The following is a 27,036-nucleotide window of genomic DNA, read 5'->3' on the forward strand; positions in this document are numbered from 1 at the left end:
TTGAAGGTGTTCACCCTCTCAACCTCAGTGGCTTTAGGGTGTGGCCTGCTGTTGCTGATGTCCCCCACTCTTCCTCCTCAGGTCCACATCCATCTCCTTGTTATTGCTGGTGTTCAAAGTCACTAATTGCTGATCAATGCTGTGACAACTTCTGGAAACAGGGTGACGTATAGTCCAGACTTTAACAATCCCCAGAACACAACTGGATACAGAAAACAACAAGATTACAAGTTAACTCATCGATTTTCTCCGTGTTGGATTTTAGATACCCTGTGGTCCTCGGATTAAACGGACGAGGGCAGTATTACGCCGTTGACGCGTCGTGTCTGCCCGGAAATTCAAGAAGAAGAAGAACGAAATGAAGCAGAAGAAGTGGATACGTCACTCACGGAAGTATCAAAATGGAAGGCTACAGAGAAGCTTCCACGAAGCCTCTTCTGAAAGATGGTAAATACCACCTTTGACTTGTTTACCTTATATAAATATGCCTGCAATTGCTTTATCGGCTTTGCATATTTGTCTCGCCAAGTTATTGCAAAATAATAATAACAAATTAGGTGAAAGTAGCCATTATATTTCATTTTTAACGTCGGGTTTCACACTCGTTTGTCCAAATAAATGGCATAACTCTTTATTCATTATTTAAAGCAATGGAAGTTCATTATCCTTAAACGCTGCTGTCTACTGTTGTTTAGTTTAGGTGTTAAAGTTTCTCCCACAGACTTCAGTTCAGCTTGTATATGTCATCCTCACATGCAGTCAATACGTGTGTATGATATTGATGAGCAGATACACTTAGGTACATTACAGTTGTGAAGTTATAAATATACACAGGCATTCTGTGTGTAGAATCTGACATAGAATAGAATTTTATTGAATAGAATGTAGTTTTGTTGATCATCATGTTGCATGCAATCCACAGCAAATCCCATGCACTTGAAATTTAACTTGCACCCATTACTTTACTTTACTACTTTACTACTACTGCTTCTCCTATTAATATACACAGAATCTTAGACAGTTTGCATGACAAGTTGCTTTGTGAAGATGATTTATGCCCATAATGTTATGATACATTTTGTGACTACATACTGTATAGAAAGAGTAAGAGCAAGAGTATACTTTAGTGCACCAAAAGTGTGTGTATATATATATGTATACTGTAAAGACTGTAAGACTTTGGGGGGGACAAAATCTAGTTGCGATTTTTCTTCTGGACAGATGTTGCGATCAGATTTGTAATTATAATTTTTCAAAGTCAAACTTCAGTTAAATATTCACTGTGAGCTGGATTTAAACATTGATGAAACATTTATACATGAGATACCATGTAAATATGAACTGCTTTACATTATAATGCAAAGATGATAAGTTAAAGATATGAGATCACACCGTTTAGGAGTTTGGATGAGGTACTTTGTTTACACGTCAATTCTTCCGCCTCATTGTGACTTGTGCCCCCTAGTGGTGTTAACGATGATCAATTATTGATTAGATTCTTTAACTCAGCTTCAAATTTGCATGCTTACCTTTCACATAAAAGCATTATGTATTATTATGTTCCTTGATTTAGAATCTATTGACGTGGCTCAAAGTTTTGTTTCACCTCAATTGTCTCTGCATGAGCATTAGATACGTCTGTGACAGAGACGCTGTGTTTTACTGGAAGCCTATCGAATAAATACGTAATTATAAAGTCTAAAGTAATGTAGCAGGTAATCCCACTCTGCTCTGTTTGCAGAGTGCTATTTGGACTTTCTGACGGAGGACTTTGATGTGAAGACCTACACCGCTCAGGCCATCCACCACTCTGTTATTGCTGAGCAGCTGGCTAAGCTGGCACAGGGCATCAGCCAGCTGGACAAGGAGCTGCACAGCCAGGTACACACCCAGCAGATCACACAACTCTGCAGCCCCAGGACCACACAGGCCAGAGTCTAACCAACACATATGGGAAGGGTGTTCTTCCTCATTTACCACAGACTGTAAGGACCTTATTACTGACTGAGTGGGTCGAACACCTTTGTCTGGCATAATTTTGCTGCTTTGCAAAAATTGTCCATATTTACATTTTGAAAATAAAAGATAAAAAAAAAAATATAAATATATAAAATAATTGTAAAACGTAAAAACCGATTAAAAAATATTCAGCTATTTCACATTTACACAGTGGAGGCTGTTCAGAACTGAAACAAGGGCAAGTGCTTGTCATTGTGAGTTAACACCTGAACTGAGCCCCTTCACTGCATTTCCTCCTTCCAGGTTGTTGCCAGACATGAAGACTTACTCGCTCAAGCCACTGGGATAGAATCTCTTGAAGGTAAGGTGTTGATTTAGAATACTACAAGACGTACACATTTACTGATATTTCTGTTGCTTTGCCTCTCACAGCATATTTTGGATTTTTACCAGAATAGCCTTCTAACCATGCAGTCTTATCAAACAGCACTGAAAGTACAAGGTTGTGTGTTGTGTGTGTTTGCAGGGGTCCTTCAGATGATGCAGACAAGGATCGGTGCTCTGCAGGCAGCTGTTGACAGGTAAATATGCTTCACAGAGCATTTACCTGCTACAATCTTCAGTGTCATAAAGTTCCATACTGGTGCAGCGATGCATATCAGCATATCTCACCCCGCTTCATGTACAGTGTGTAGATGTGTGCAGCTTGAGGAGGAGCCTGTGTGGAGTTACAACGTTACAAAGACGTGACAATGCAACCAAATATGTCCTAAATTATTCTTTTCTTTAAACTTAGCTTTCATATCTTTGTCATGAAACATTCAATGTCTTTTACAGGATAAGGACAAAGATTGTTGACCCTTACAACAAGATTGTGGCCAGGATTACCCAGCTCGCCAGACTGCAGGTAAGAGTCCATCCAAAGATTATGACTATTAACTTCATCAGCAACTTTTAAGTTTGTTGTAGATGTTACCTTGATGCTTTGGTTAAAGTCTGGTCTCTCTCTTCACCTCTCCACCTTGTTCTTTGCTCTTCCAGGTAGCTTGTGACCTTCTGCGCAGGATCATTCGCATCTTGTACCTCAGCAAGAGGCTCCAGGGTCAGCTGCAGGGGGGCAGCAGGGAGATCTCAAAGGCGGCTCAGAGCCTCAACGAGCTCGGTAAGGAAATACATGTTCCTACTGAACAGCACGCAACGGATGGAGCGTGGTTGGTGTCATCCATTTTAGTTTGTAATGTAGGCAGATGGCAAGGAAGTAGTGAGAGAACTGAGGACCACATGATCTTAAATATGAGATTGAACCTTAAGTGATGGATCCCAAGGTTACATATTTATTTATGTGACGATGGGTTCCAGATTCCAACATAAGCTTTTATTTCATTCATTCATTTATTCATTAATATAGAATCCAGTACATAATCCAAAGTTCTTACTGGGGGTGCGTTGGTATCAGAACCAGGGCTGAAATGTCTGGGGTCAACACCGGTGGCTGCCAGTCAACATGTCACACCAGCGGAGGGGCGATCATGCCTGCTGCATTCCTCCAGACATGATTGTGCTGTGAGGATGCCAGGATATCTTTTTTTATCTCCTGTCCTTCCTCAGCAGGTGTGGGGTCAGGATGAGACCAGGAGCCCTCACACTGTGGCTCAGGATGTTAGAGCGGTCAGCTAGTAATCAGAGGGTTCCTGGTTCGATTCTGGGAGTATGCTGAAGTGTTGTTTAGCAAGGTACTGTACAGGTGAATGATAGACCATGGTGAAGGGCTTTGGAGAAAAGTGCTGTGTAGTTCCAGTCCATTTCCAGTGTGAGGCGCCCTGAAGCCACTGCACACTGGACAGATTCCACCTGGGTTATATTTAAGTTGTTGATTAATGAGAATACTGAAGTCGTGTGAGCTGCATTTGGGGGTGTTAAGATGTGAGAGAGAGGAAGATGAAGGAGAGGAGGTGGAGACAGTAACAAAGACAATAACAATAACAATAACTAACTAAAACAACAATAACCATGATAATACACTACATAGTTGTATGTTAATGATGACCCTGTTGACAAGAATGAACAATAGCTTAGAGAAAACATGAGGTGTGTGTGTGTGTGTGTGTGTGTGTGTGTGTGTGTGTGTGTGTGTGTGTGTGTGTGTGTGTGTGTGTGTGTGTGTGTGTGTGTGTGTGTGTGTGTGTGTGTGTGTGTGTGTGTTAATGTGAGGAGTTGATCCAGTGCCGCCGTGCCCCCAAGCCAAGAAAACAAATGTCTAAGCCCCGCCCCCCCTGTTGCCACTGCAGAGGCCCTGTTTGTCCTCTCACCATGCACGGGTGAGAGAAGGCCCAGAGGTCAGCTCCTAGCACCAGGAGCTGTCTTGTTGCCCCTCGGGTGCCCTTGGGCCCTAAAGCCAGGCCCAGAGACCCTTATACTGTTGGACCCACTCCAAGGAGAGGGGACCACCACCCATGCTCATACTTCTCTTTAAGATGTGTCACTCAATCTGTGCTTCAAAGCCTTCATGTCAGGTGTGAAGCTGGATTCAGAAGTGACTTCTATCAGATCTGATCTCGTCTGGACCGATGGATCGATGAGGTCATCGTCTGCATACCTTTACAAATAGGTTCCCCTTAATCTTATCTCACTAATAAAGACATGGTTAGCTTTGGTGTGTGTGAGGTATTGGTTGGACCTGTGTGACCTTGTGTTGTCAGCAGACGTAGTGATAGTGACTGAGTCCATGCCACCGCCGCCCGCCAGCAATCTGCCTCGGGACTCCTGCTTATCATGAGGTATTAAACATGCTATCAACAACCTCTGCCTGCAAATACCCCCTCCCCAACACACACACACACACACACACACACACACACACACACACACAGATGTATTGTGCATTGTGTAGGAAGTTTAGTTCATATACAAAGCTTTCCCTTCCTACTAACAAGCACACACACACACACACACACACACACCCAAAATGCAAATATCCTGGGCTCAGCGTCCTTATATGGCGTCAGTGTCCTCCCAGCACAACCACGACCTTTCTTAAGGTCATAGAAGGTTGTCCCAAGGCTCTTCTTCCACCAGCACCTTGTTTTCCAGAAAGATCCACCAGGGAAGTTACAGTGTGTGTCGGTTGTTGGTTTGATTGTATTTATGTTTGTGTGTGTGTGTGTGTGTCTGTGTGTGTGTGTGTGTGTGTGTGTGTGTGTGTGTGTGTGTTAGTGTGATTACTCCAAAAGGTCAGAATCAATTTGATTAAACGTGGCAGAATGGCGTAGGGAAAACCCAACAAGGTCTGAGGCTCCTCCCCCTGTGCGAGCCCAATCCATGGCCTCCACATCTCCAGTATGTAGGCAGGAGGAAGAGTGACATCACTGAAGTGCAGGATCAGATTAAAGCAATTTGCATCCACCATTCTTAATTTCATATTTAATTGAACTGACACTTTGATATTGCAATACAACAAATGAAAATGGAGCAGCATGCAGCGCTCCACAACATCCGGAATAAATACAAATAAAGGATTCTGGTCTGAACTCTTTGTGGCAGGGACAAATTTAATATAGAAATACGCACAAGACTCTAAAACAGTCTGTGGTCTCTGTTGCTGCTTCTTCTTGTATTTATTTCATTGGTGCATTCGTCTGATCTCAAGTTGGTCTTGTCTTTGTGACCTTCTTTGTTCTCCTGGATGGATCCGTCCAGGAGCTGTGGATGGCAGTGTTATCTTGTCTAAGCTCACCTTCCCCCACAGACACCACCCTCTTCTTCATTTTGCTCTTCAAAACCTTTTGGAACTTCTCCCGAGTGAACGCGTAGAGAAGTGGGTGAAAGACAGTGGTTCCGTACGCCATCACGAGGAGACCCAAGCGAAGTCTGACGGTGAAGTCGCTGGGCCCGGTGCAGAGGATGACGGTGTTGAGCACCGTGGTCGGCGTCCAGCAAATGAGAAAAGTAGAGATGATTAGAAGAGACATCCAGAATACTCGTCTCTGCCTCTCCCGTCTCTCCCGGTGACGCTTCACTGCCCGTTTAAGGGCGATTATGACCGACACGGACGCCTGCATCCCCAGCGGAGGTGCGTTCCCTCCTCCTCTCACCTCTGCGTTGCCCTGGGAACCATCGGTCGACTCCGCTCGGGTTGTATAGCTCAGAGACAATGTGTTTTTATTTGGCCTCTTTTTGGGGAGGCTGTGCTGAAAGAGTGTCCTAATGCGGATATTAAGAGCATGGAGGATCTTGTAGTAAGTCGCCAACATCACCACAGCTGTGAAGAAGAATATGGGGATCTGTGCCAGTAAGTGATAGTACAGGCCCAGCTCGGTGTAGTACTCGTTGGTGTGAACCACTGTGATCACCGCAGTCTTGTTCACCAGGTCCATGCCGGAGTGGGTAAAGAATCCTACTTCCATGAAGGGAACCAGGAAACTGCAGAAGGAGAGAGCCCAGATAGATCCCAGTACAGCTATGGCTCTGCTCATAGTAAGGATGCGGTGTGCCGGCCGTACTGAGATGTCGTAGCGGTCCACAGTAATGGCTAGGACGTTAGCAGCAGTAGCTACGCTGGCGAAGGAGACGCAGGCCTCGTGCAGGCAGCAGATCATGGCTGTGGCCCCCTCCAAGGAGAGAAGCACCACCACAGCTGTCAGCGGGATGCAGCACACACACACCTGTGAACAACACGACAGCTGTATGATCACAAAGTTGGGTTTAACACAATGGATTTGAAATAGAAACGTGTCTCGATGAATCATTTGTGGCCCGGGCTGTCGGGACTCACCAGCACGTCCACCACATGCAGGTTCACCGTGACGATGTTGGAGACGGAGCTGATGAGGTTCTGTTTCATGCAGTAGAGGATCAGCACAGTCAGGTTGGAGCTGAGGCCTAAAACTATTTCCAAAAACAGGAAGGCTGTCATGGATATCTGAAGATGGAAAGAAGATGGGAAGGTTTTATTCAAGTCTGAACACAAAGACACAGATTTCTTTGATATAGAGAGGAAGAGACACAATTTACACGCTAAATACACATTAGTCTGGTTATTATGGACATATTTGTGGTCTCATCTTCAACTCCAGTCTTACTTTAGGTAGATTGAAATAAACGCTGACAAACATTGTATCGTTGGTCTCCACAATAAAGGAGGATGATTCAAATCCAGCAGAAGTTTCCAGGATGTGACCCCTGACCGTACCTGAAAGCTGATGGGATAGATGGTATTGGAGAAGGCCAGGTAAAGGTCGTCGGAGTCACCAGAGTCCAGGATGCTGATGTTGTACATGGTCGCTGCTTAAATCAGCTGTGGTGATGTAGGCATGTTCCAGATGGGAGGCAGAGGCCTGGAACACACACTGTTAACGTTAGGTTACACATGGAAGGAACGTTTTCATACAACGCTGCTTGATCTTCAGCCTTTTGTTGATTGTTGGCTTTGTAATATTTGTAAAGCGGTAAAATGCCTTCCTCGCTTGTCCGTGGCTACGCAGTTTGTAATATCAGTGGCACAAGCTCAGCGATCAGTGCTTCCATTCATGGAGGCCTCTGTCTTTCATTGTCTGTTGTCCTCAGATTTGGCCTCCTGTGTCATCCTGGTACCAGGGCCAGAACACTCCCCACTCCTCTCTACGCTCTGGGTAGCTTTCAGAGCCGCCGTGTGTTTATTATGTCCCTAGATCAGGTCCAGATAGGATCAGGGCACATTTGTTTTGTTTCTAAAGGCACTTGTGAGTGTTTTCTCTTGATCCAGTGAATCCACTTTACACACTTGTGACCCTATGAAGAGCAAAGGTTGTAGATTGAAGGTGCAGATGTGTGGCTTCTTACTTCTGTTTTATCCTTCACACACTGTGACAGAGGAATTCACAGAAGCAGGATAGGAAGTTTGCTCCATCGTCATCATCACCTTTTATCTTATCCTGCAGGAGAAAAATCATATTTCAGTGAAAGAATATATGTCACTATAATAATCTGAGCCCCTGTTTGACACCTAACACACACACATATATAGTATATATACACTGAACAAAAATATAAACACAACACTTGTCTATTTCAAAGATGTTTGAAGGTAATAAATGTAAATCAGTCAATTGAAATAGATTCATAAACACTTTCCTATTGATTTCATGTGACAGAGATTCATTTGTTGGTCACAGGTTCCTACCATGAAAGGAACAGGAGAGCTCATCAATACCTTTGTGACGATCATTTGTCTTAGCAATACAACAAATCTCCCTCCGTTGAATTGCTGAAATTGTTGATTGGAGGCTGTGGAACTCTCTCCTACTCCTTTCCAACAGCTGTACAGAGTTGTTAGATATTGGTGGGAACCTGAGCACATGTCTTCTGTGCTGTTCAGAGCGTCCCATGTGACTTGTTTGAGTATGCAGGCCAAAGAAGAACTGGGACACTTTGAACTTTGAGGGATTGTGTTGAGGTTCCTGCAGCATGGGGCTGAGACACGAGGTGATGAAGGTGAATGACAGCACAGATATGGGCTTTAGGATATCATCACAACATACCTGTGCATTCAATTTGACCATTGGATCAAATGTACTTGAGTGTGTTGCCCATAGGACATAACAGAACCCCACCACGGGCTGTCCTGTTCAGAGCCACCTGGGCCACAGAACCACCCGACGCTTCACACACTGCCTGCCATCTGCCCTATACAGCTGGTACCCTCGTTCATCGGTGAAGAGGACTGATCTCTAGCAGGCCAGTGGCCATCAAATGTGAGCTCCGGTCCACTCACATTCATTGTGACGCCGAACTGTTTGTGCAGAAATTCTTCGGTTGTGAAAGCAGGAGAGAGCATGGACACTAAGTGATATGAGCCAGTGAGACAGTCCAGAAGAAGAGAAGAGGTAGAGGAAGAGAGAATGCTCTGGCCCATAAGCTGACTGCAGCTCACACTACAACTTCATCTACATTAAGACCAGCTAGTACCTCCCCTAAGAAGAAGTTTATAAAGTGTAATGCTTTCCCATACTTGTTTGATATGAGACTTCAGCTGCTCAGCCTCCTGGGGTCTCCGTCGTCGTGCCTCATAATGCACCACATGTTATCTATGGGGCAGGTCTGGACTGCAGGCAGGCGGCAAGAAGAAGCGTTTTTTATCCACACCTCCTTCTATTGCTGCTACCTGACCAACCGCTTGAGTGCTGTAACGCAGCCAGGGAAAACAAAGCAGCGATGTACAAGAGTCAAGCAAGAGATCCGACTCATGAGCTCAACGTGTCAGCGTGCTGAGGGAACAATGTGTGTGTCTGATCTGACTGTGTTGCTGAGCGTGTTGCTGTTCAGAAACCTCACTGTCAGTACGCTGAGACACAAACCAGTGTACAGTTGTGCCGTTTGTTTACCTTTTTGGATGAAGACGGTCCTCAGTGATCCAGTGGCGTCTCAGTCTCTCCTTCCCTTTAACGCGTTGGATTCTTCACCACCAAAGTCTGCGTCACATGTAATGCATCTCCACAAGTGAGAGCCAGAGTGACTGAAGAGCTACTTAGGTTTATCTTTCTGTTTCCACAGAGTCAGATTAGACCCATCAGCCAAGGATGTTGTGCTGTTGTGCTTCTGGTGTTCCTTCACAATGTAGATGGAAGAGAGAGAGAGAGAGAGAGAGGGATGTTCTCTCTCTCCCTCCCTCCTGTGTATCTGGCTTCAGTAGCCCCTCCTCCTCCTCCTCCTCCTCCTCCTCAGTCTCCCCTCTTTCTTTCTCCAAGTTGCTGAACTAGTTGTAATGTGGCTTGAGAGCTACATGACATTGGCATTATGTCGCCATGGCAGCAACAACATTGCCAAGCCAAGGCCGACTGGTCATAAATCAGGTCAGGAGCAGTGTGTTCCCTCTGAGATCACCGTTCTCCACTCGTGATACAAGACACATTTTTCAGCCACAAAGCTGTTTGTTGTTTTTCTGCTTGCTTTGGATCCTCGTCTCTCACTCCACATCTGTTTACTCAAAGAGTGTAAGGAGACAACAGGGTCGAGTGTTTGAGGTTTCTGGCTCACGCCGCTCAGCAGGAGACATGTTTACTCTTTCTTGATATGTTGCAAGTTAATGTTTTGTACTTTTGATATTAATTTGAGTCTCTCTCTCTCTCTCTCTCTTTCTCTCTCTCTCTCTCTCTCTCTCTCTCTCTCTCTCTCTCTCTCTCTCTCTCTCTCTCTCTCTCTCTCTCTCTCTCTCTCTCTCTCTCTCTCTCTCCTCTCTAGACTATTTGTCCCAAGGTGTAGATCTGTCTGGCATTGAAGTGATTGAGAACGACCTGCTGCTGATCAGTAGAGCCAGGCTGGAAGTTGAGAACCAGGCCAAGAGACTTCTGGAGCAGGGCATGGAGATCCAGGTCCACACGCTGTGCTTTTGCTGACTTTTGACCTCAGTTTTTTAGCATGGAGAAGCAAAACATTACATATTGTGCAAGTAAACAGACCAAACCAAGTAAATGTAAGCGGTGTTGTCTGTTTTTGTTTCCTCTGGTCCATTAGAATCCCACCCAGGTTGGCACAGCCCTGCAGGTCTTCTATAACCTGGGTAGTCTGAGAGAGACCATCAGCTCCGTAGTGAAGGGTTACCGGACCACCATACAGGACAATGTGACCAGCGCCTTAGACATTAAGGGCCTGACACAACCAATCAACCCCAGAGGTAAGACTGAAGCTCTGCCAGGGCTCACAGGTGGACTGGTCATGGTGGACGTTTGGATTTATTTTCCATGCCTCTCTCACCCCCAGGTGCTCCAGGACGAGCAGTGCTGCCCACACCAGGGAACACGGCAGCTTTCCGTGCTGCTCTGTGGACCAACCTGGAAAAACTGATGGACCAGATATGTGCTGCGTGCAGACAGGTACTCTAGTTTGCTCTCTTGTGTCTTTCTTGAGCACCATATAACTATATTGGTATCAGTAGTCCACCCTGCCACACAGCCTGCCTGCATGTCCAGTTACGTTCATTCCTTTATGTTGTATAGGTGCAACATCTGCATAAAGTCCTGATGAAGAAAAGAGACCCTGTCACTCATGTATGCTTCATTGACGAGATCAATAAGGTGAGTCTACTCCAACAGGAATTCATTTTTCAGCTTTTAGTAGCCTCTGTAGCTTCTGTAGCCCCTGTAGCCCCTGTAGCCCCTGTAGCCTCTGTAGCCTCTGTAGCCCCTGTAGCCTCTGTAGCCCCTGTAGCCTCTGTAGCCTCTGTAGCCTCTGTAGCCTCTGTAGCCCCTGTAGCCTCTGTAGCCTCTGTAGCCCTTGTAGCCCCTGTAGCCTCTGTAGCCCCTGTAGCCTCTGTAGCCTCTGTAGCCCCTGTAGCCTCTGTAGCCCCTGTAGCTTCTGTAGCCCCTGTAGCCCCTGTAGCCTCTGTAGCCCCTGTAGCCCCTGTAGCCTCTGTAGCCCCTGTAGCCTCTGTAGCCCTTGTAGCCCCTGTAGCCCCTGTAGCCCCTGTAGCCTCTGTAGCCTCTGTAGCCCCTGTAGCCTCTGTAGCCCCTGTAGCCCCTGTAGCCTCTGTAGCCTCTGTAGCCCCCTAAACTGGTCTTAGTTTGACTTGAGAGATTCTTCATACTTGAGTGTTTTCCTCATGAGCTCAAATCTGCCTGTCTGTCTGTTGTTGTTGTGAACATATTGACAGGATGGTCAGTCTGATATCCTCTACACCTTCTGGGCAGACGTCACCAACACACTGACGAAGGAGTTTCACAATGCAACTGAAGGTAACAGTCCTCTGTACTTCAACTGCCGTTTAAAAACAATTGATAGGTTTCCACGGGCCTGTACCACTTCTTCTCACGTTTCTCATTTGTTCTGGGTTTATTGAAACAAGTGTTGAGTTCCCATCAGCTCTTTTTCCCTCTTGCTGTACTCTCGAAGCATTCCAGTTGTTTTTTCTTCTCTCCCTCTCCAGCCTCCTCGTATCTAAAGCAGGCATTAGAAGGAGAGTACCCCAAGCTGCTGCGGCTGTATAATGAGCTGTGGCGCCGCCTGCAGCAGTACAGCGCCAGCCTTCAGGTCCTAGCAACCGGTGGAGGAATGGATACAGCTCTGGACATCGCCAACAGTGAGACAGACAGCCAGGACCTCTTTGTTCACAGTAACCAGGATTATAAGTGAGTTGCTTGTTTTCTTTCCTTTGTTTTTCATTATTGTATTTGTTGCATGATGAAGCTGACGTTAGATTTTTGGAAAATGCCTCCGGACTGTTTAGCAGCTGAAGTCTCTGTATCAAACAACAAACCTGTTTAGTGTTTCTTGTATTGTTTTGTGTGTCTGCAGCCCTGAGAAGGCTCTGAAGGACTCTCTGCAGCCATACGAGGCGGCCTACCTCTCCAAGTCGCTCTCTCGCCTCTTTGATCCCATCAATCTGGTGTTTCCCTTGGGTGGACGCAACCCACCCTCCAGTGATGAGCTAGAAAGCATCATCAAGACCATCAGCAGGTACGCAGACACCAGACAGCGGGCTGCGGCACACGACGAAGACCTTAAAGACAATAAACTCACTATAAATCTAACCGGATCAGAAAAAGTAAAACTATCCCACGATTCATCTACTTTTAATTCCTGTTATTTGGAAATTGATATTTGTATTTATTTGGGATTATATTATTTATTATTCCTTCCTTTCTTTCTACTATTTTTTGAGTTTCTGAAATAAATTGTTAAGTTAATAACCACGTAAATGAACATGTTTGTGGTGGTTTGTTTTGAGGTTCTCTGTATTTCTTTCCTTGTTTCTTCCCAGTGAACTGAATGTGGCATCAGTGGATCCTCACCTCTCACAGGCTGTGGCCAAGAATGGTGCTAAGACGGTCCAACTCTTCTGTGTCAAGTCTGAACAGCTGGTGTGTGTTGCGTAGCGTGTGTGTGTGTGTGACTGTGTGTTTGTGACGTTTCTGAATAAAAGAATGTTTTCACACTCATAGTTTCAATCCAGTGTTGCTATGCAGACGACATCCATCACACACTATTTGTTATTCTCTAATCGGTTGAATACATAAGGCCTCTTTCCCCTCTCTGTGTGTAGTTGTGCACTCAGGGCGATGCCAGTCAGGTGATTGGTCCGTTAACAGAGGGCCAGAGGAGGAACATTGCTGTGGTCAACTCCCTCTACAGTCTGCAGCAGGCCGTCACCAAGGTGGGGTTTTTAGTTTATTGGATTATTGAGGAAAGGATATGTAATGTTATTTCTTAACCCTTGACTTGCTGTATCTGTGTCAGGTTATTTCCGGGTTGGTGTCGTGTCCTCTGGCTGCCGAGCAGGCCCTCTCTGCCTCTCTGGAGGTATGGACATCATAAGATACACAATCAACGCTTCATTCAATATTCTCACTGCATATCATCTCAATATTGTGATCTTATCAGCGATTTTGTATGTAATTGTGTAGTTGTGTTGTAGCCTAGCCTTCTTTTTGTTTTGGTTTGGCTTTATTAGTGTTTTTGCTCCACATTTTAGTCAAACACATAATTTACATTGGGTGATAGAGTTCAAAGCTGAGAGAGAACGACAGAGACCTGAGTCCTGAGACCAGTGTGTCCACAGCTGGCCTTGTCCTCCCTCTCTCCTTTGCCGCAGCATGCAGCCATCCATTCCTCTAGAGGCCTTGTCATCCTTGTCATCCTGTTTGATTCATCCTGTTTTGTGCTTCAGGGAGTGCAAGCCCTCATGAGCAGTGCAGTGCAACCTCTCCTGCAGTCTGTCAGTGACTCCATAGAGGCCATCATCATCACATTACACCAGGAGGACTTCTCAGGGTCAGTAACATGTTCTCACCCCCTCTCTGCACAGGTAGGGTGGTTGTGTAAAGGTGCTGTCCTGTGTCGCTCACCGAGAAGGTTTAATATGAAGCTGTATTGCATTGGAAGAAAAGAAAATGGATTCAAATTGATATTGGACTATACTGAGAGCAGAAAGTTGAAGCTTATGTCTACTATGAGTACAAAGATCAGAAAATAATTGCAGTTCATTCCTTACTGTTAACCTGTCAACTTATCCCACTCTTCATTGTCTGTTTGTGTGTGTTTGTGTGTGTTGCAGGTCTCTGTCCAGCTGTAACAAACCTGACATCCCCTGCTCCCTCTACATGAAGGAGCTGCAGGGCTTCATCTCCAGAGTCATGGCCGACTACTTCCGTCAGTTCCTCTGTGTGGACTTCATCTACGAGAGCACCGAGTCTATCGCTCAGAGAGCCATCGAGCTCTTCATCCGCCACGCAAGCCTGCTACGCCCCCTAGGGGAGGGCGGTAAAATGAGACTGGCTGCTGACTTTGCACAGGTGGGTTTTACCTTGTAGGGTGGCTGTTTTGTGCAATCTTGAAGTTTTCCAACCTTTTGGCTCTGTGTCTCAGATGGAGATGGCAGTTGGTCCTCTGTGCAGGAGAGTGTCTGACCTGGGGAAGCCTTACCGCATGCTGCGCTCATTCAGGTATGAGGGAACAGAATGATATATACCGTGCAAAGGGAGGATAATAAGGAACAGGAAGTATCTGTAGCTGCCACCATGTTTGACTTGTTGACCATCAACTACAATGAGAGTTCTGAAAATGGTTCTCAACTGCATTACCAAAGTCTGATAAGCTCGTCAACGTCCGAGCTGTCTACAGAGAAGAAAACCAATTGTTCCCTGTGCTTAAGTCTGTATGATTGTAAATGTGTGTGTGTGCGGTTTGTTTCAGACCACTGCTGTTTCAGACCAGTGAGCTCATCGCCAGCAGTCCAGTGGTGGGCAGCCTGATCCCCTACAGCACTTTACTGCACTTTTTCTTCACCAGAGCTCCATCTGAACTCAAGTCACCTCACCAGGCCAGTACACACACTCTGCTCCACACCATGTGCTCCCTAGTATTCCCAGCTGATTGGGTGAAAACCATCCAGAAAATCCCTTTATCCTCCTATGTTGCACCTAAATAAACCTAAACCTTTCCCCCCACAGAGAGCAGAGTGGTCTATCGCACGTTACTCCCAGTGGCTGGATGATCATCCCTCTGAGAGAGACCGGCTCTCACTCATCAGGTAAACCAGAGTTCTTTCAGCTTCTTTATCTGCTTGGGACGTCTTGGAGCTAAATTAGATACAGTAGAGTTAAAGAATGAAGATATGTCTGAGCATCGAGCAGCAGAAGCGGAGTTTGACCCAATTCTTAAAAGTAAATACATTTGGTTCAAAGCCACAGGGAGCCGCTGCAGTTGGGCAGCAGAGCCTCATGCGGCTCCGGAGTGGCAGTTTGCCGAACCGTCCACCGCTGATCTTTATCTTTATTTGTCTGTGTCCTTCCTACGGTTCTCCTCTCAGGGGCGCTCTGGAGGCCTATGTCCAGTTGGTGAGAGCTCGACAGAGGAAGGAGTTTGCACCCATTTATCCCATCATGCTCCAGCTTTTACAGAAAGCCACCAGTGTTTCACAGGAGGTCAGAGTCTGAGCAAGCTGAGCCAGATGCCTGCTAAGCAGAGCAGCAGTGTGGGAGAGTCCACACACACACATACAGAAATAGTGACTGCAAGCGGTCTTTGCTTGGGGAGATAATGGGATTTATGATTTTGGATCTGCTTCATTTCTGATAAGGAAAGACTTCATACACAGTGTGTGTGTCTGTTGTGAGTCTGAATATCCTAATTTAAAACCTGTCTGTCATAATGTGCTTACATTCAGAAATAAATGTAATAAATACTGAAGAAATTGTTATTGTATATTATTTTAAACCATGTTGTCAATACCAGCTGTATAGTCAAACATCTCTTCTGTTTGTCGAGCAACTGTCCAGCATCCTGTCAAAGCCTTATGTTGTCATTATGTGCCCAAGATAAATTTACCCTCTGGACAATAAAGGATATTCCCATCTATTCTATGGTGAAAGCAGCACTGTGGCTCATCAGGACACAAACAGGACAGCGCCAAGTGGCATTGTCACAAGAATGTTAAAAAGCAAGCAACACCGTGTACAAACCTCTCTGCCAGTCTTATAGTTTGTATTTAACAAGGAACCGACTGAATTCATGTGAATGTACAACTGATCCTTCCGACCTGGAAACGGCCTCAACTTCCTGCTCATACCCACTGTTCATTGGTTTTGTCTTCTAGCATTGAACACAACACTGTCACTCATGTTCACATCACAGATCTGCAGAGAAAGTCATGCTGTAGGTCTCAGTAAGGCTCTTTGTAAACCCTTCGGCGTAATCTTAAGGCTATTAACAGTCTAATGAACCAACAGCCCCAAACCTGTGAAATAAACTGAATCCAAATGTCATTGCTCATTGTTTTATTCAGGCACATCAAGGTTAACAATTTCATGTCTTCACAGTAGTCGAAGTGCAACAATTTGGTGTTCCATACTATATACCCACCACCAGCCCCATCCTTCCCTTCCCAAGCTCCACAGAGCCTCACACAGGCAAGGTGAGACTAAACGCGCAGTAGCCCAGCAACAAGCACACTTTACAAGTCACACACACACATTCTTGAGATTGCATTAGAGCTTTTTCACAGGTGCCTGAGACCTGTTGGCTGAAGAGGCTATAAAGATGCACAGCTACAAGGGCCACCACCATCATCATGGAATCAAGTACATCTGTGTGGATGCCAAGTGATCCATGTCACTTGGCCTCTTGACTACAATACTGAAGTGTCACTGTGTTATCCGTTTTATGCAAAGCAAATCCATACATTGGTGAAGCAGCAGTTCAATCTTGGTACAACAGAAAGCCAGAGAAAGTGCTGTATTTCCAGGTGCTGCCATAGATTGCACCGCGGTGCAGCCGGAGCCAAACCTGGTCTCCTTCAAAGAGCGGCAAGATGGCGTGGTTGCTGGCTGTCTCGTGGTCTGGGGCGCCGTCATTGGCGTACGCCGACACCATCACTTCCTCGTTGCGCATTAGGTTGATGTAGAGCGGCACGTTGATGGCAAGCTTCAAGATGTGGAAGATGAAGACGTAGGTTCCATTGACAGGACAGGTGAAGCGGCCAATGTGGGTGTCGTACATTTCCCCCAGGTTGCTGTGAAGTTGGTCAAACACGATAGGCTGGTCCAGGTTTCCGGGAGCAAAGTTGGCCGTGCGAGATGCGGTGAAGGCGATGCGCAGCGGCTGGGAGAGCGGGTAGAGCTGCATGGGCAGCAGGGCAGTGTGGTGTTGGCTATGGGGAGTTAGTGGCACTTCCATGGTGGAGATGGAGAAGGAATCCCCATGACCAGAGTCCACAACAGTGAAGGCCCCCTCCCGGTCTGGGCTGCTGATCTGGGACGAGTCACTCCAGGCTGCTGGGTAATAGGGAAACCATCTTTTAAACAAGTTTCAACTACACTAGACGACAAGTTACATTTATATTGTTTTCACTCTCAAAGCTTGAGATTAGACCAGAATACAGACACCCTGCTAAATGCCAGAGGGATCACAATTTTTTTCATATTTCTATAAACTGGACAATGTATTCATGGTCATGATGTAAAGATGCACTTCTCCTCCTGCTTCTCTTTTGGGAAACACTAAAGGCGATTTATGCCAAGAGATTAAGGTTTAATCCGTGTTTGGGACCTGGGATCTTACCCGTGGAGTTGTGCCTGCCCCGTCCACGTCTGTACCCATATTGGTATCCTGAGTCCTGAGAAAAGACCAGAGTGAAATTTGAATGTGCATCGGAAACAAAGTGATGATTCTCCTGATGACAGCCATTTTGTTTACAGGAATCCTGCTCGGCGTAACCAGACCTCTGCTGGAGGATCAACTGATGTTTTGGTCAATGGCCGTTCAACTTCATTTAATTCTTTATTTAAAACACTCAATTACAGTAAGATTAGATAGAACATCAAAACACAACTGATGAAAAAAAGACTCCCTTTCCAAATGGCCCTGAAATATGATTTGTTGGTGCACTCATGACCTAACTGGACTGGAGTTTGGGTTCTGTGATGAGTTGAGGTACCATACTCACCCTGGCAGCATACAGTAGATGACCAGCATCTCTGAGGTGAGCCTGGTGGACGAAGGTTCCTCCTCAAGAGCAGAAAGCAAGATTAAGCCTCAACACCACCTCAATAACATTCGTTTCATTCTGAACTGATGCCACCAAGTATTAGCCGAGATGTGATTGAATACCTAAACACACACATGATCCTGCTCACGGGCATGAACACATGCCTGTTATGGTAGAGGGAAGGGTAAACGGAGTGTTGGTGAAAAGACAAACGATGAAGAGGAAGGCCAAGACGCAGAGATAGATAGATACCTCGATACCAACCAGAAGAGCGAGAAGTTTGAGCCAGGCCCTTGCCACCACGCGCCATACCTCTCATAGATCCACGGGTGTAGTACGACTGGCCATGTCGACCCACGCTGCCACCTGACTGGATAGGGGACAAGCTGATCTGTCCATTACCCATTACATAATCTATACATACAAGAGAGATGAGATGACACATCAGTCAGGAGCTGGAGGTTCAGTTGTCGGACGATTGATGTTTAAAACGTGAACATACCTGCGTGTGGTTCATCTTCTACGGGAGCAAACTCAGGCGGTGTCTGGGTGCTGGCGGTGCTGTACATGGGCTCAGAGAAAACTGTGGAGTCTGATTTAAAGTTCAACCCCCTGTTCTGGTTTATGGGGGCATTGACCTTAAAGACCTTCAGAGAAAAGGAAAGTGACATAACTAAGGGTGTAAGCAAGTACAAGGGCCTGGAGCGGCAAATGAAGCGAGATCATTAGTTGTGAGCTTCAGTTCAGCCTGAATCTGCACAATATTTTACTTTTATTTACATCGCAATATTTGTAATTTGAGTGATGTATCACACTTGTTATGCAATGCAGACTGCATTTTGGCAAATCTTCCATGTCACATCCCATTGTTAGATGTATTCAGAGCTTCTTTGTAGTTGTCACCACCAGATGCGAGTATAATGTTAGATCTGAGTGCAGCAGTCAAACAGTGAGGATGGAAAAAGTCAAGCTATCTAAAGGGATTGCATGCTGCCACAGATATCATTTTCCTTTTATTAAGGTTTTGTGTTCCAGTTATCCTCTGCTTGTGTATTTAGCAAGTGTACAAATCAAACTCTGTATATCAGGCATGACTTACTGATTGGATGTCCTGAAACTGTGCAGAGGTGAGAGTCCGTCTGGTGGGAGGTGTGGAGAATGTCTGTTCCTGAGGAGGAGTGGGGGTGCAGGGTGCCTCCACATTACAGGGGGACTTCTTCCCCGACTCACTTACTGGGGTCTGTGGGGGGGGGGGGTTCATAGTTCACATACACAGACACTTTGATGCAAGACAATATTTACTATCCAACGTCTTTTCACATCTGTACAAGTATTTACTCGAGAATTGCCTTTGTCCTCCAGGTTGACCGAGTTAACAGACTTCCTGCGATACAGCAGCGGTGAGGTGATCGCGTTGTGTTCGGCCAACTGCAGCGGCTCCTACAGAGACCAGGGCTTTGGTGAATAGCTCAGGGAAATCAAGTGACAAATGTTCGATCTCTCAACCGTCTTATTACATGAGGTAGGTCCTTTGCAGGAAGTTGCAGGTCACAGGTTTCCGCGCACAGATCCCCAGTGGTCAGACAGGTTTTGCACCCCATGAGCCTGGTAGGCAGGGGGGTGGACTGAGTGGGAGATGAGGACCAAGTGATAACACGTCTAACTTCCACAGTAACTTCAATTTAGAGTCAGAAGTGACAAATCGGCAAAAATCACAAGAGCTTACATGCATCGATTTGGGTCGAACATCAACCGGGCTTCTCAAATCAGACCTGGCTGTTTAGTAGATGGGAGGAAAATAAACACAACTCTAAGCAACTTCATCACACAGTCCAAGTCATTACACACATCACATTTGCAGGAGTCTACAATTTCAAATGATTATTTTGCGTCACATTCACGTTACCGAGTGGAGAGGGAGATCCAGATGCTCGTCTACTCAGTCTGGGGAGGCCATTAGTGGAGGAGTTCTCACCTTCAAGAAAAGAGTCCTAAACAGGAGAAGAGGTGGAAGAGTAAAGCTCATTTCATGTAGCATTTCAGAAGCAAGTGTTTTCCCTTATATATTCACATGTACATGGGTCCAGTTTGGAGCGAGCGATACTAACCTGCATGAAGCTGAAGGAGCCGTGGATGTTTGCCAGCAGGTCCTCCAAGTGCTGCTTCCTCAAAATGGGATCTTTGGGTAAAGTAGACGGGGAGTTGAATACTTCTACGGGTACGTCCATGTGAAGCGCCTGTCAGCAGGTGAGAGGATGGTTAACCAATTGTTTCATGGTCAAAAAAAATTAAGGGTGAATGTTTAACACTCACCAGTTTAGTGTTTTGCTCTCCTTTGTCTTTCCTCTCTCTTCTCTGGGGAGAATACAAATGCAGAATTCATTGGTGTATTCATTTCAGTTGGGCTGAGCCTCACTAATGACTTATTTGACATTTGTGACATTATGACAACTTGTATTGGGAAGAATATTGAAGCTTCTTGCATTTTTAATGTTTCATTAAAACAAAGTAAGCCCAGAAGTGTTCCAATTTGACATCAACCTACTGGTTTGGTGTCAGCAAATAGTTTCTTGGTGGTTTTGGGGATGAAGGTGGCTCCTCTCTTCCATGGCTTGTACACTGCAGCTTGTGGTGAGCTGGCACCGTTGGGGAGCTCCGTGTGCCAGCTGTCAGGAGGCTCTCCCTCCTTCAGGACCTGGAAGTCTTCCTTCATGTTTTGGGTGGGCGGAGTCTCCACATCAGGCAGGTAGCGTCTGTTGAAAAACTGCCATATCACCAACAGATCATCAGTGCATCCTCGAGCACTCACTACGGTTTAAATCAAAACACATCACCAAGATGATATCAGCCTTACCTGCTTAGGAACTTCATCTGGTTTTGACTTTGATCCAACTGGAGAGAAAAAAAGAGCCGTTTAATTCAAATTACAAACAGTCTTCACTCAAAACAAATATTTACTTTACAGCCAGTGCTCAAAGACAGATAGGCAACTTGCGTGTGTTCTTACTGCTGCAGCTGGAGAGGCCCGGTAACGTCTCTGGCAGGTTTGAGGCCCGTGGAACACCGATGAAGTACTTGCAGTTCATCAGCCTAGTAAGCTCTTCCTTCAACAGCTTATCTGAAGAGATGAGGGAAATAACTGCTTTGTTTTTTTAAAACATCACACTAGGACCTCAATCTCCATCTAGTTCTCCTGTTCAAGTGAGCATGAATTTTGCACTTCACTTAAAATCTGATGAGACTTTGTAAAGGCTGGCATTTCAGCTGTTTTCAGAGTTTAATTTTTGAGAGAGACAGAGAGACCACCTAAAGATACGTTTTGTTCAATGATCCTTCAGGAACAGTGAAGCTATTTTCCAAAGGAGTTGATTGAGCTTAGTGGGCAGGAACTCAAAGTGCCGCCTGCTGATCAAACATAAGCTGCTCTGTACCAGGCCAAACTACAAGGTACTGAGGCAAAATCAGACTAAGCCTGAAGTTGGCTAGTTAACCCCTTCATCTTACTTTTGATTACAATTCGTTGTGATAATTTAATAGACATTCAGGTCATTTCAGACATTGTATTGTATGTGCATGTATGGTTTTGTTTCCTCACATGTGGATCCAGCCACTGGTTTGTCTTTCCCCTCCAGCAGGTCCAAATAGATGGGAACCGACTGACCTGCCTGTTCCTCTAAACTAGATCAGCGTGAAGGAAAACCTTAAGTCAAAACACATTTGTCTAACATTTGCAGCGAGAGGCGACAGTGTGACAGAAGGTCTGCACCTTAGTCTGTTATCCATCTTGACTTTGAGTAGGGAGGCGAGCTGCACCAGGCTGTTCAGCTGCTGAGCAGGAACACGAGGGGCCTGGTTGTCACCGAGCAGCAGGTCCCTCTTGATGTGGTCCTGCTGCAGGATGTGGAGGATCTGTTGGATGTGGAGCACCGTGCTCAGCTGCCTCCTCTCAGTCTCCACTTTCACCACCTGCTCCTTCTTCACTGCCTTCTTCTGGGCCCTCAGCAGCTGCAGGAGGATCCACAGCCAGGATAAAGACTCACAAGTACCACAATGACTTTACAATGACCATTACTGTGTTTACATGACGTTTCTCAATTAGATGCGTTGCCTTAATTAGTCTATTTGAAGTTTTAATGTACATGTAAACACACTGAGGCGTCACTTGCTAAGGGAATTACTTGATTTGCATAAACTGACTGGTAAATGACTTAATTACGTTTCTAGTGCGTTGGTGCCTATGGTGACTCCACTCTGATAATAGCTCAGGTAGCGTTCATATGATGACCAGTTATCTCATTGCCCAAGCATTTACAGAAGGAGAAATGTGGACTGAGATTTAAGGATGTATTGTAAACGCCCCTGAGCAGGAAGATCATTTGGTCTCTGCATGCATTCTCCCAAACCTGCTAGACATGATCAAAGAGCCTTACAGTCTGAGTCAGGCCATCCAGGGTTTTGTGCAGCTCCCTTGCAAACGTCAGGTTATGCAGCACCTCCTCGTACTTCTCCACCGCTGCCTAAGAAACGCAAAGGCCAACACACACACACACACACACACACACACACACACACACAAAGCCCCTCAAGCAGATTTACATCCCAGATCTTTATCATTCTAATGTATAACCAACTCACCAGCTGGTCCTTGTTCAGCACCCCACCCTGTGTCAGCTTTTTCTTATAGGTTTCCAGTTTGAGCTGTGGGCACAGAAGATAAATCACCAAATCCAGGTGGCCAGGATAATGCCTGCCTCCAGCCTTCACCCCTCATTCCCTCTGCCCAGCGGCCTTCCTACCTTCTTTTTCTCCAAGTTGCGGACCTTATGATTGAGGCAGATAAGTCCGTCTTCTATGTAGTTTTCGTAGCCCTGGTAGGCAGTGGAGACCTCCAGTTTGAGCTGCAGAGTGCTCAGCCCGCTGATGGAGCCTCCCGTCGGGCTATCGGTCACCGCAGGGTCTTCCTGCATTTCCTCCCCCTCATCTGAGCACTCAGGTGGGAGAGGGGCATCCAGGTTAGGGGAAGGAGACAGCTGCACCATGTTTCACCTCACTGGAGGACAGAGAGAGAGAGAGAGAGAGAGAGACACTGCTGTTAGAATACAAAACATAGAGGCTACTGGAGACTCGGTGTTGACCAGAGATCGACTCGGCCAGTTTGGGAAGCTGCCAAGTCTGTGACACTGCATTTATACTGGCCACTCAACTAAACAAGACACGTAAACACACACACAAGCACAACACAACCTGGAGAGGTTTGCAGACTCATCTCAGCCTTTAAAGCTCATGTGCCCCAAATGTGTGCTGAACAATTAATATCGGGTTATAATTAAAGTTTCTGGCAAAGGTCCAATCATGCTGCATCAGTCCGGATGTAGGCAATTAACAATCCAACCAATAACAAATCCGCCCAGCCCAGCATGCCAACAGCCCACAACATGACTCCATGCGTGCGTTGCGGTGAAATGACAGCGTAGGTTTGACGCCACACGTCCGTCAGCCATTTTCATTCATCAGCAGTTCGGACGGCAGAGCGGAGCGCAGACTCACCTCGTGGCTCTGAGTCCTAACAGGAGCGACGCCGCAGAAAGCCCCGAAGTTCACCCACTGACGGGATAAAGGCTGTGCCCGTGCCCGCTCACACCTTTATATAGCCTGCGTCACACGCACGCGCGCACACCAAAACATCCACAGCACATCCGGTTCTCTCTCCTGTCACGAATCAATCATATTAAATCACACAACTTTATTTATCCGTGTGGAGGCTTCACGTGATGACACACACACACACACACACACACACACACACACACACACACACTCTGGAGTTCCGGATGCAATGCAAAACAAATCCCCAATTGATTGACAGATTGGATGTAAGTATGAATCTGCATAAATGTCACATAAACACAGAATCTGCATTAAACTGAGTGATTTCTGAGATACTGACAGGGTGTAGATGTCACATGGCTCACAAACACCAATGTGTGGATAAACATGAAGAACAGCGTGAAGAACATTGCACCCAGGCACACACACACACACACACACCTCTGCTCTGCATCACCCAAAGCATCCACAGGAGGTCTCTGGTCCATTCAGGGCTTCATGACCCAGCACACGCAGACAGACAGCCTTCATCTCCCTCCTCACCTGAGCGATACTGTTAACTATAAAGCGAGACAGGGGTATAGATGTCGATCTATCCTGTGTGTGTTAATCTGTTAGGTGATTGTGCAAAACTTGTGATGTGACTCAGAAACATCGACATCTACAAACATTAAGATCACATTTTAGATTTTAGATGACATGATTATGCTGTGGTAGAATGTGGAATTGCACTTAGTCAAACTTCTATCAAAACACAGGCCTGTGCAGGGATCTATATACAGCAGAGTGGATAGGAATCATTATTGGCATACAACGGGTAGAGGTCAGAGAAGATAGGGTGGTGATGTGTTCAGACTGGGAAGCGGAGAGGATCGAGACATTGAGACTTTGATACTAATGAGAATCAAGAGGCACAGTTCTGCTGGATCCCAACACAGGAAAGACTTGGAGGGAATTAAGTTGCTGGGAAAAAACTCTAAACAAGCCTTAAAGTCGGGACATTTAATACCTGTTTAAGGAAAAAGACTTTATACAACAAAGAGATTAGAAATGTGGCAGAACAAATAGAATAAAGATCGAAATGGAAAGAGGTTAAACACTTAGTAAATAAATAGAAAGGAAGAAGTAAATATATTAGAGTACATACAGTGTTGAACGGCGCACTGTTTTAGTTCGGAAAATAAATTGGGATAAATGTAAACACTTTAATGAGAGTAAATGTTGAACTTGTTGTCTTAAAATCAAGAAAAATATAACAGAGAAAGAGAAAACATCAGTGTTTGCGTCTCTAGAGATGTTTTCACTCATGTTCTCGTCTGTTCTCAGTTTGTAGACATGTCTGCTGCCAGCTGTCTGCGGTCTGAAGATCAGTTCCTGTGCTCCATCTGTCTGGAGGTCTTCACTGATCCAGTCTCCACATCATGTGGACACAACTTCTGCAAAAGCTGCATCACTCATCACTGGGACAGTAACGTCCAGTGTGTGTGTCCTCTGTGTAAAGACACTTTCTACACAAGACCTGAGATGAAGGTCAACACGTTCATATCTCAGATGACCGCTGAGTTCAGACAGTCGCCTCAAAAGGAAGCCAGCAGAAGATCAGAGGAACCAGCTGCCAAACCAGGAGAAGTTCAGTGTGATGTCTGCACTGGAACCAAACTAAAGGCCATCAAGTCCTGCCTGAAGTGTGAGGCCTCCTACTGTGAGACTCATCTGGAGCCTCATCTGACAGCAGCACGCCTGAGATCACACCAGCTGATCCATCCTGTGGACAACCTGGAGGACAGGATGTGTAAGAAGCACAATGAAACTCTGAAGCTCTTCTGCAAGACCGACCAGACCTGTGTGTGCCTCATCTGTCCTGTTTTAGACCACAAGAACCATGAGTTTGTTCCTCTGGAAGAAGAATATGAAGGAAAGAAGTCTGAGCTGGTAAAGATGGTGGCTGAACTTCAGCAGAAGATCCAGCTGACACTGCTGAAGATCTAGGAGATCAACCAGTCAGCAAAGCTCAGCAGGGAAGCTGCAGATAGAGAGAGAGCAGATGAAGATCAGGTCTTCACCGCTCTGAAGCAGCTTGTGGAGAAAATCCAGGCCGACTTCAGGAAGACCATGGAGGAGAAGCAGAGGAGCACAGAGAAACAGACTAAAGACCTCATCAAGGAGCTGCAGCAGGAACTCTCTGGGCAGAGAGAGAGAGCTGCTGATGTGGAGAAGCTCCTACTCTCTGATGATCACCTCCACCTCCTCCAGAGCTTCTCATCCATCAGCTCTGCTCCTCCCACCAAGGACTGGACACAGGTCAGAGTCCATCAAAGGACACATGAGGGGAGTGTGGTAAAAGCTGTGGCTCAGCTGGAGGAGACCATCAGTAAGGAGGTGAAGAAGCTGCTGAAGGTGGTGCTGAGGAGGATCCAGCAGTTTGCAGTGGACGTGACACTGGATCCTGATACAGCTCATCCTGACCTGATCTTGTCTGATGATGAGAAACGAGTTTATGATAGTGATGTGAGGAAAAATCTCCCAGACAACCCACAGAGATTTGATCCATGTGTTTGTGTTTTTGCAAAGCAGAGTTTCTCCTCTGGAAGATTTTACTTTGAGGTTCAGGTCAAAGGAAAGACAGAGTGGACTTTAGGAGTGACCAGAGAGACGAGCAAGAGGAAGGGAGACATCACACTGAGCCCTGAGGAAGGTTACTGGACTGTTGTGTTGAGGAATGTAGATGAGTACAAAGCTTATGATGACTCTGTTGTCACTCTGAGTCTGGAGTCAAAGCCAGAGAAGGTGGGCGTGTTTGTGGACTATGAGGAGGGTCTGGTCTCCTTCTATGACGTGGATGCTGCAGCTCTGATCTTCTCCTTCACTGGCTGCTCCTTCACTCATAAGCTCCTCCCATACTTCAGTCCAGAGCTTAATTATGGTGGTACAAACTCCGCCCCTCTGATCATCTCAGCTGTCAGTCACTCTGCCTAACCTGCAGGAGTTTACATGAAACGTTTCTGTGGTTTAAGGGAACTAAAGTACAAAGGATCAGCTGATCTTCCCTCTATACTTTGTCTTTTCTTCACATTCTGATGACATCATATTTGTTTCTGGATGCTTCTTACTGCTGTAACACAACAATTTACTCACACTGATCTAAGAACTGTGATTACTGTTCATCAATAAATCAATCAGAAGCTTTTAGTAAAGTCTTTGCATGTAAGTGTGATCAATCAAAAGGTTTGATTGATCTCTGTGAATATCACAAATGTTGGGTTGTGGTTTATGAATGGACTCAATTCTGAAGTCTTTGATGTCTGTCACTTTCAGGGATTTTTCGAACAAAAACAATAATAAAGTTGGGATGAGGTCATTTCAGCTTTTTTCATGTTTGGTATCAAATCTGAAAACATGTTTGACTTTCAGGTTTTAGTGCAGAGCTCTGTTCATGTAAGACTGTATCTGTAATCTAATAAACAAAACCAGAGCTTTCCAATCATGTTTAACCCTTTAATCCATGCTGTTTCAATCAC

The 27,036-nt window shown here is 45.8% G+C and overlaps 4 protein-coding genes and 1 pseudogene across 4 annotated transcripts; 3 read left to right on the forward strand and 2 right to left on the reverse strand.

Annotated features, from left to right (window-relative positions):
* The first annotated feature begins 293 nt into the window (after positions 1-293).
* On the forward strand, positions 294-15,783 carry cog5 (component of oligomeric golgi complex 5). Its single transcript, XM_076167491.1, has 22 exons — positions 294-447; positions 1,742-1,881; positions 2,263-2,320; positions 2,486-2,540; positions 2,797-2,866; positions 3,001-3,121; positions 10,174-10,304; positions 10,447-10,606; positions 10,693-10,805; positions 10,929-11,006; positions 11,582-11,663; positions 11,855-12,056; positions 12,223-12,384; positions 12,689-12,788; positions 12,971-13,081; positions 13,165-13,227; positions 13,595-13,698; positions 13,982-14,219; positions 14,293-14,369; positions 14,620-14,746; positions 14,877-14,956; positions 15,236-15,783. Exons 1-22 carry the CDS (start codon positions 402-404, stop codon positions 15,360-15,362), a joined length of 2,445 nt encoding a protein of 814 aa, XP_076023606.1. The 5' UTR covers positions 294-401; the 3' UTR covers positions 15,363-15,783.
* LOC143013805 (G-protein coupled receptor 22-like) lies at positions 5,539-7,270 on the reverse strand (annotated as a pseudogene).
* Positions 15,784-16,432: 649 nt separating the features above from the next.
* Positions 16,433-23,514, reverse strand: caprin2 (caprin family member 2). The gene is made up of 21 exons (XM_076167467.1): positions 23,459-23,514; positions 22,708-22,961; positions 22,547-22,609; positions 22,342-22,428; positions 21,678-21,916; positions 21,507-21,589; positions 20,919-21,029; positions 20,766-20,803; positions 20,457-20,675; positions 20,225-20,266; positions 20,020-20,148; positions 19,818-19,902; positions 19,638-19,687; positions 19,429-19,536; positions 19,250-19,351; positions 19,011-19,151; positions 18,414-18,558; positions 18,164-18,325; positions 17,870-17,931; positions 17,485-17,539; positions 16,433-17,195 (listed from the first exon to the last, which is right to left on the reverse strand). Exons 2-21 carry the CDS (start codon positions 22,948-22,950, stop codon positions 16,624-16,626), a joined length of 2,736 nt encoding a protein of 911 aa, XP_076023582.1. The 5' UTR covers positions 22,951-22,961; positions 23,459-23,514; the 3' UTR covers positions 16,433-16,623.
* A 1,331-nt stretch (positions 23,515-24,845) lies between these two features.
* LOC143013780 (E3 ubiquitin/ISG15 ligase TRIM25-like) lies at positions 24,846-25,507 on the forward strand. The gene has a single exon (XM_076167456.1). It carries the CDS (start codon positions 24,854-24,856, stop codon positions 25,505-25,507), a length of 654 nt encoding a protein of 217 aa, XP_076023571.1. The 5' UTR covers positions 24,846-24,853.
* On the forward strand, positions 25,158-27,019 carry LOC143013778 (zinc-binding protein A33-like). Its single transcript, XM_076167455.1, has one exon. The coding sequence runs from the start codon at positions 25,631-25,633 to the stop codon at positions 26,492-26,494; it is 864 nt and encodes a 287-aa protein (XP_076023570.1). The 5' UTR covers positions 25,158-25,630; the 3' UTR covers positions 26,495-27,019.
* Positions 27,020-27,036: the final 17 nt, after the last annotated feature.

The sequence above is a fragment of the Genypterus blacodes genome, unplaced genomic scaffold (genome assembly GCF_046128005.1).
Source record: "Genypterus blacodes isolate CSIRO-AG114 ecotype Tasmania unplaced genomic scaffold, CSIRO-AGI_Gbla_v1 ptg000158l_1, whole genome shotgun sequence".
In the NCBI taxonomy this organism is placed as follows: Eukaryota; Metazoa; Chordata; class Actinopteri; order Ophidiiformes; family Ophidiidae; genus Genypterus; species Genypterus blacodes.